Source organism: Aythya ferina (genome assembly GCF_964211825.1).
Source record: "Aythya ferina genome assembly, chromosome: 9".
Lineage (NCBI taxonomy): Eukaryota > Metazoa > Chordata > Aves > Anseriformes > Anatidae > Aythya > Aythya ferina.
The window spans coordinates 5,342,077-5,351,170 of record NC_140305.1 but is presented as its reverse complement, the minus strand read 5'-3'; the positions used below and the strand labels follow the sequence as shown (position 1 = coordinate 5,351,170).

At 43.0% G+C, this 9,094-nt stretch overlaps 1 protein-coding gene across 1 annotated transcript; it reads left to right on the top strand.

Moving 5' to 3' along the window:
* Positions 1 to 292: 292 nt before the first annotated feature.
* MRPL44 (mitochondrial ribosomal protein L44) lies at positions 293 to 4,204 on the top strand. Its single transcript, XM_084530159.1, has 4 exons — positions 293 to 478; positions 625 to 1,093; positions 2,196 to 2,374; positions 3,524 to 4,204. Exons 1-4 carry the CDS (start codon positions 312 to 314, stop codon positions 3,693 to 3,695), a joined length of 987 nt encoding a protein of 328 aa, XP_084386285.1. The 5' UTR covers positions 293 to 311; the 3' UTR covers positions 3,696 to 4,204.
* Positions 4,205 to 9,094: the final 4,890 nt, after the last annotated feature.

Sequence of the window (9,094 nt, the reverse complement as noted above, 5' to 3'; positions counted from 1 at the left end):
GAGCTGCGCTACCTTAAGTCTGCTGTAAAGGAGGATGGGAACTACTGTGTGCTTCCAAGAGATGTATGGGTAACAGGGGAAAAAAATAAATAAATGAAGCTTCTTTTACGAGAATTAAAAAAAAAAAAAAAAAAAGACTTTGTGTGGTAAATGACACAAATGACACGGTGGGGGGAGGGGGGCGGCTTTCCCCCCTCAGCCCTGTCAGCCGCCCCTCAGCGTTCCCGCCGCGCGCCCGGACCGTTCGTGGCCGGCAGCGCGCAGGGCCGGGCGCCTTTCCCCGCCGCGCCGCCTCCTTGCTCCGCCCCGCCATGGCCGCTGGGCTCGGGGCTCTCCTCCGGGCGTCGCGGCGGCTGCTGGCTGCGGCCGGGGCCGGGGCCGTTCGGGCCGCGCACGGCCCCGCTCCGCCCCGCGCCAAGAAGCGGTGGCTCCGCGCCTACCTGGAGCAGCAGCGCCTGGAGGCGCCCCCGCAGCGGCGGTGAGGGGCGGCCGGGGCCGGGGCCGGGCCCGCTCGCCAAGGGGAGCCCCGGGGGCTTTACGCGGCGGTCGCGGCCCGCAGGAGCGAGCCGGGCTCGCCCTCGGGCGGCTGCCTCGGCTTCTAACCGTGTGCTCTGGTGCCCGCAGGTCCGAGCAGCCCGGCTGGGATTACCACGCGGAGATCCAAGCCTTCAGCCGCCGCCTCCAGGAGGACTTTTCCTTGGACCTGCTCAAAACCGCGTTCGTGAACCCCTGCTACGTGGAGAGCGAGGAGGCGAGGCGCCGGCAGCTGGGGCTGGAGGCGGGGGCGGCCGCCCTCGCCCTGCGGGACAACGGCGAGCTCTGCGCTCGGGGGCTGCCCTTCGCCCGCTCCCAGCTGGGGCGCTGCCTGCAGGCCGCGCACCCGGCCCTGCCCGCCCCGGGCACGGCGGCGCTCGTCGCCTTCCTGACGGGCCCGGAGCTCGTCGCCGAGGTGTCCCGGGGCCTGGCGCTGCAGGACCTGGCGCTGTGCGCGCAGTTCCCCGTCCCGCCGGCCGTGCTGCACAGGACGTTCTTCGCCGTCGTCGGAGCGCTGCTCGGCAGCAGCGGGCCCGAGAGAACGGGCATCTTCCTCAGGGTGAGTCGGAGCCTGGGGGGATTTGTTTTTTTTCCACTGATAAAAGGCGTTATTGCACCTATGGGCCACGAAAGCTACAGGAAAAAGGGCAAAAATTATATCTTGGCCTATACTGTGATGGCAGGGATTCAGAAAGGTTGTTGTTTGTTCAAAAAAAAAGAGGCTGGTCAGATGCATAAAATGATGTACTTAGGGTGCTTTATAGCAGTGGTGTTATAATACTTGCTGCCACTTGCTAGAGGAAAGTGTTGTCACAAAATCACAGAATCACAGAATGGTCTAGGTTGGAAGAGACTTCAAGATCATCGAGTCCAACCTCTGACCTAACACTAACAAGTCCTCCACTAAACCATATCGTGAAGTTCAACATCTAAACGTCTTTTGAAGACCTATGCTGCCCTACCAAATAATGGAACTACTCCACCTCAGCTCACACACCTCTTCAGTTTTAAAGAATATTGTACAGCTTTCAATATGTATTTATATTCAATATAAACCTGCTGCTGCAAACACCTAAACATCTTTTCATACAAGAAAGTCCAACTAAAATGCAGTGTTACAAGGTAGTTTTAGGAGCTGCTGCCCTTTCAGGTGTCCTTTTCACTTACTTCTATTTTTGCAATGGAGGAATGTTTGCGAGAACCTGATTTCTGAAACGAGTCCAGGGGCTGTGTAGGAACAGTGATCAGATCAAGTGCACATCCTCTGGGGCTGTATGGTGCCTCCAGCCTCTTTGCAGAGCCCTCCAGAAGTACAGCTTGGGGTTTGTGTGTGCTAAACATGCTGAATGGCGTGTCTGGTGCTCAGAGCTGCACAGGGGTGTTGTCAGCCTCCCCCAGGCCCATGCTGCTCCTTCCTTACATGTGAATGGGCACCTCTGTGTGAGTCCAGTGCAAGGCTGAAGCAGAACCAGTGCTGCTGAGCTCAGTAACAAGGATGGCTCTGCCTGGCTGTGGTGTGGAGCTGATCATTCCTTTCAGCTTTTCACTGTCGAGTGCGTTAGTGCCTCTTCATATTGCATTTTTATTAGCAGACCATAGAAGCTAAAGCCTTTGTTCCCTTTCCCACTGATTGTAACTTCTAATTCTTTTTTTTTGTTTAGGATTTTTTAATGCCCCATCTGATTGGAAAAGATCTGTTTGAGATCTGGGAAGTTGTAAATCCCATGGGCTTACTAGTGGAAGAGTTGACCAAGAGGAACATCTCTTCTCCAGAGCCAAGAATTACGAGGCAGCTGGGAGTCACCACAGTTCTTCCTCTGTACTTCGTTGGGCTGTACTGGTTAGTACAATGCTAATGCAAAGTGAAATGGAGTTAAGCTCGGGGAGAGGGAAGGAGGGAGGATGGTCTTTTTACTTTTTTACTTGTGTTCTTTGGCCAAGTTATTAGAGAAAAGAAACCATGCAGTGACTTCCATCTAAAATCAACCACTTATGCATTGTTAGTGCCTTGCTGTAGTAAAAAACAAAACTGCCTTGGACTAAAGGGCCTCGAAGTCTAAACAAGATGCACCTGAGAGTCAAGATAGAAAACTGTCAAGATTAAGAGATACCAAGGGCGGAGGGGCTGAACAGATGCTAACGTTATGTTCTAGAGCTTTTTACATAGGGGTCAAATCATGGCATTAGAAAGCAAGCAAGAGGAGTGTCTCTGCCCAGACAAAACGTACGTGCCAGGTGGCCCTGGTGAGCGTGGTCAGGGTCTGCCCAGGTGTGTTGCCCGGTGGAAACATCGCTCGTCTGGAGCAGGGTGGGATCTGCCTCCTAGCCCACGGTGTTGCTTTGCTACATGAGCTACAGATGAGCACTTGGGAAGATTGCCTTAACCTGTTCTGAATTACCCTGCTTCAGTTCATTTGTTTTCTAAGATTTATCTTATATATATATATAAAAAAAAAAAAAAGAACTTTGCATTTTTTCCTGGAATCTCTTGTGTCCCTCTACGAAATGCTCCTATACAGTGCCTATAGATGTTGATTAAACAGAGCTGAATACATAGCTCCTAACACAGAGAAATTCTCTATGAATCCTTCGGAAGAATTCCGAAAATGCCTTCTTACCAGGGGAGGAGAAAAGAATGTTTGTTTAAGCTGACCAGAATAACAAATTTGCATATTTTTAACAGGGCTAGCAGAAATTGAACACTGTGAACAATCAGTAATGTGTTAGGAGTCCAACTGAACAAAGCAGTGTTCTTCCAGAAAGAGGATGTCTTTCTGATCAGAGTTTCCACTGCTGAATATCTGATCGCTTATCTTTGCAGGAAAGGCCAACAGAAATGTTGACACTCGTGTGTGTACGTAGAAATTACCTTCAACAGTCACACTGACAGTGGAGGAAAAAATATCTAACAGCTCTTATTCATGATGTACAGTAGTGCTCAGGATTTTGATGAAAATGTGAAAACATTTTGTTTGTTTTTTTTTTCAAGTGATAAGAAGATGATCGCTGAAGGCCCTGGTGAAACACTGCTCGCGGCAGAGGAAGAAGCTGCCCGCGTGGCGCTGCGGAAGCTGTATGGGTATACAGAGAACAGGAGACCTTGGGATTACTCGAAACCCAAACAAGGGTGGACAGCTGAAAAGGCTATCAGCAGTAACTAGAAAATACAGGCCGCTTCTAGTTTCTCTCAAGAATTAGTGGCTTTCATGCAAATATAGATGCATTTCAGAAAGCAAAATTCGGTTCAATTTTCTGATCTTAAGTGTACGCAAATTTCAAATTAAATACGGTTTTAAAAGAAATGTAATCTTTCCCTTTTACATAAAGCTTAATATTCAGTTATTTTCCTGAACAACAAAAGTACATTTTTTCTGAATGTATGCATTCTGTCTGAGAAGTTTTTCCATACAACATGGGAGACTGTTCTTAAGGATGTTTAATAATGTGACAAAGTCCTTGCTCTTGAGGAACTTCGCTATGTAGAAAAAGGTTTTATGTAAGCTCTCTTGGGGCTTTGATTGAGGGTATCGTTAATAAGATGAGTTGAATTAGATATGCAGCATTGGTCTTTGGGTTCTATCTGGATTTATTTGTCCTTGACCTTGTGAAAATGTAAAATGCGACGTCAGTGGTATTAACACTGGTGGTCCAATTAAAAAAGGAAATGGCACTTTTGAGGTCTTATTGCTTGCAACATTTATTTGCCGTACACATTGGCTTCTGTTGTTCAAGTATGCTCTGGGAGGATGTATTTTTTATCTTAAAATTTGTAAAAAGGAAAATGAGGATCACGAAGGCTTGTGCTCAAAGAAATTGGAGAACATTGTGTAATATTAGGCTACTAGATGATTTAATTTTAAGTGCTCATGACACTAAGGTATATTGGATTCAGTGAAATTGGTGTTTGGTTTGTTTGCACCATCTGCAGCTGTTCCAGTGTAACTCAAGTGACTGAAAAGCTGCTGAGGAACAACTCAGGTACCTTTATAATGTTCCTATTAAATAGGAACTCAGTACATGTACCAGAAAACAGCATGTAGAGAGACAGATACATGGGGACTGTGCGGCTCTCTTGGAATTGTTTCCTTTAAAATTTAGTGAGATGACATTGCAAATTGCAACTGAGCCCTCAGAGGAGGAAAGAAAAAAGTTGAATGTAGGACGGTGGTTAAAGAAGTGTTTCCTGCCATATCCCGTTTTATTTTGTGTTTGTGTGAAGGCTGCCTAGCCGTGAAAGGTCCCAGGCTGCGGTTGTGGCTGCTGAGCAGCTCTGGCACACTGCAGGTGCTGCATTCCCTGCGGTGAGAATGAGATCTGGCTCTCTTCTACTTGACTGGGGGACAAAAACCAACCAACACCTGTCTGCCATTCGCTATTATTTGTCGTGCCACACATCTGAAGCACGTGTACAACACTTCGTGTGACTAGGTCACAGTGAAATCTGTTGTTTAGATTCTGGTGTGGTAAATTCCATGGATGAGAGTTAAAATGTAAAAAAGAGAGCAGAAAGATCAGTCTAACATAAATTTTGCATAAAATTGCTTGTGTTTAAGTGAAAAAAAAATACATCTAGGTGATCTATTATCACTTACATAACCATAGCCAGTAAGGTCATGATATTCCAGGGGAATAATAGCTGACTCTGAAATTACTTAGGCTATTTTTAGTTTTTCAGATGAGATATTTCCCTTACCTTTACCTATTTTAAAAGGACAGTAGTGTTATTTTGTTTCTTTTTTTTTTTTTTTCATCCAAAGTTTGATTTAACTACTATTTTAAATATATATATTTATGTCTTTTAAGAGAGGAAAAAACAGTATTCTGTCAGTTTACATTAAAAGAATATTTAGCCTCTGCTTACTGTTGCTTCACATTTTGGAATATGAGAATAAATCCTAGGACAAGTGGATTGCTGAGTCCTTCCTTGCTGGAAGGAAACTGCTTAATGTAAGATAAATCAATGTATTGTGTAATATATGTATGGAATGTTTTGAGTTCAAAGAGAGAGACAGTTTGGGGACATGGAAAGAAAGGTTGACTTTTTTTTTATAGAGGTGTGAGTGGAAAATAAGGAGCTTATACAAGAAAACATGTTCCATTTTCAATCTTCTAAAGGTCAGAAAAGCATTTGATACGGTATCTGTGCTTCAGGTTCTGGCTTCTAAGTGTGTATCACTAACTCACTGATGTTAAAAGATTGGTTAGATTTACAGAATTAAGTATCTTCAAAAGTAGACAGTTAAAGTGGCAGCTTTTCTTCTGCTACAAGGTTTGTTGATGGAATTCCCTTGTAGTTTTGTGGTGAGTACTTTTTAAAGCTACTTGCGTTAGTTCTGACCCAGGCAGTGAGTTCTGACCCAAGTGCATTTGTATCTCCCGATGATCCTTCCTTCCTCAAATCCCGTTTTATCTTTCAGGGAAACTAAACCAAGCATCAGGACAGTAATCAACCGATTAAAAAGAATCAGGTTAGTTTATTCTTGCAACCCTTTGAACAACTTGTTTCACAAATGATTGTTACGGTTATATTCTTAAACTGACTTCGCAGTAGAAAAGGCTGTGTTCTCTGGCATTTACGGAATTTTGTAATAGGTTAACGTGATCTCAAGTCAGCCCGGATTATGCCTTTCTGGGTGCTACACTAACTTTATCTGATACAGGTATTTGTTACTGTCATTGCGTTTATCCTTTAACCCATTCAAACCATATATCCTAATGAAGATCTTTTCTTAACTGCAAGTAAACCAGGAGACAAATACCAGTCTTTCTGGGCTAACTCAGAAGTCACGGGTGTGCTAACAGCTATGTTTTAACAAAAGTACAGTACTATAATGCTAACCGTTTTTCATTTTTCTTTAATTTCTCTCTTGATCTTTGTAATTAGCATAAGGATGCAAATATGCTTACACATAAGTAGACTTAAAAATAATAATAATAATAATAATAATAATAATAAATGGGCCACTAGTTGTTAATTAATTAAAGGTGATGGCAGTTTTGCTGCTGAGTTTGGTCTAGACTTGGTTTTACCCAAATACTGAACAAACTACATGTGTGAATGGCCTTAGGTAGCTCTTCTCCCTCCATCATCAAGATTCTGTCTTTTTCTTTAAAGAGTTTTAAAACTGACTTTCTTTAAAGAAAGTTAAGAGAAGTTCTACTGTATCGGTGCCAGCTAAGCAAATAGAAAAAAAAACTTCTTAATGTGCACTCATGTTCTGTTATTAAGTTACTTCTTGTTCTCAAAATGTGCTTTTGCTGCTGTTTTGAGCTGTTCAGTAGCACAACTGAATGCTCTGTGCATCTGCTTGTTCACAGCTGCAGCTTCTGCTGGTTACAATAACCAGACGTTTTTTCTGTAATTTTCTCTAAAAACATCCAGAAATAATTCTTGTATTTTAACAGTGACTGAAATACCGGACATCAACAGGGAGAGATACCTATAAAGTGATTGTATTTAAATTTAAAGTTTGAAATTGTCAGTGAAAAGTTAAAGCTTTATTGAAATTAATACCAAACTCTTTTGCTTTTTATGAGAGATCAAAAATGAGGATAAGTTGCTCTGGCACTCTGGTGCTATAAAAAGCCATAAAGAATTCAAAACATCAAAAGATGTGTTCTCTTTCTTTTCTGGGGAGGGCGGATGCTGCAGTGCAAAAATGTTAGAAAAGCCCTACATTTTCTTGTCCTCAACGTCACCAAGTGCTGTGGTAAACTTTAAACAGGCTCAAACCTATTCATTTGCTCTTCTAAAGTACTTCTGGGCTTTGAAGTTTAATGTTCAGAGACGTGTTAACTGTAGAGAAGGGAGCATCCAAGGACAGATTGTTTTTATCTTTTCAAATTGATTCCAGTGATCCAATGGCAGTGGTTCTGTGTGTTTACCATTTCAGCTTGTGTAAGAAATTGCGGATAAATTAGGAAAATAAAATGGTCACCAGTTGGTCAGTAAATAGCCAACTGTTGTAGAGCACAGTTAATCTGTGCGACAGAATCCGAGCATTGAAGGCTGGCTGCTGTTCCTAAGTCCCAGAGGATGCAGCAATGCAGCTCATTGTGGTGCACCTAAAAATGGGTTGCACTTCCCTTGAAAAAAGGTAGCTGTTGGGAGAAAGTAAAACATCATCATCCTTTCTACTTTTGTGTAATAAATATAATGCTTTCTGCCAGTCTGTTGTAGTTGTGCTTTGACTACGCCTTTTTTTTGGTCACTGAACTTTCATGTTCAAGTATGGTATCTGCAGGTGTTGTACAATTATAAAGGACCTCCTGGGTCATCGAGACAACCTCCTGCCATCATAGCTAAGTTTAATGATCCTTTTCCTAAACAGATGGTGCTCCAGATTAAAAGTAGTTAGGTCTTTTGCTCCCACTGCTTCAGCTGGAAACAATTACTGAACCTGACTGTTCTGATATGGAAATTAAAAACGAGGCCTTACCTCTGTAAGTATTCAGTTCCATTTGTGCTCACTTGTTCTGATACCACTGTTTTTTATCAGAAGAAATCATGATTTTTATTGGTGTTGGCAGAATTTGTATTTAATTCCAGTGAGGTCACAGTTCCATACAGTTTTGGACATGCTTGCAAGTTTCCTCTTAAATGGCATCCCAGTAGCTCTGCAGTCCTATGTCTTCCCCTAATTAGACTGGGATGCTTATGTAAATGAGAACAACATTTATTTTATGGTAACTTGACTAACTTGTTTGAGATTAATGATTACCTCACATGCCCAGTTTATTGTTCTTTGTCCTGAAGGCATGATTTCTGCTTAAAATACTTAATTTTGGTACTCAATGTAGGCCACCAAAGTTAATTGCATGAATAGGTAGGGGTGTGTGTGTGTTCAAAAAATGGTATTCTCAGTAGACGTTCAAATAACTTGGCCAATTTTTTGTAGCATTTCTAACCCTAAAAACTTGCATGTGTCACCAAAAAAAAAAATCCTGAAAGAATGTTTTCATATCCAACTTCAAAAAAGCTTTTAACACTATTTAACACAAGATGGTTCAGTAGAAAGATGGTAGTTAGCTATAATTCCTTGCTCTGTCAACAGATTCTGTAGTTTCATGATCCACACACATTTAAATACCATTGAATCCCATCTTTGGTTGGTGGTGTACTTGTCTCGCTCTGTAGCCTATGGCTGGTATACTTAGGTGGAGGGGAAAAGAGTGCCATTGGCAAATTTCCACGTTGTAGAGAAAAGAAGCACTTTTGACCAGTGTGGGAGATGCATGTGTAAAGGTTCCAGGTTTGGAAGCTTTAAAAAATCTTGTGCTCACTTGCCTACTTGTAGAGAATGGTGCCACCACTTCATAGTACCATTAACTGACAGCAGCCCCACCGTGACACTGAGATGGCGTTTTGGGGAAACATGTCCAGATCCATGATTAGGAGGTAAAGCAGGGGATATTGCCAGATCAAAAAAGTAATTAATCCAGCTACGTGAAAATCATTACGCATCCTTTAAGGCTGAAGGAAGCATAATAGTGGAGCACCAGTGTCCTACATTAGACCTAAACCTCCAGAAAATATCAGAGATTCGGGGTTCAAAGACAT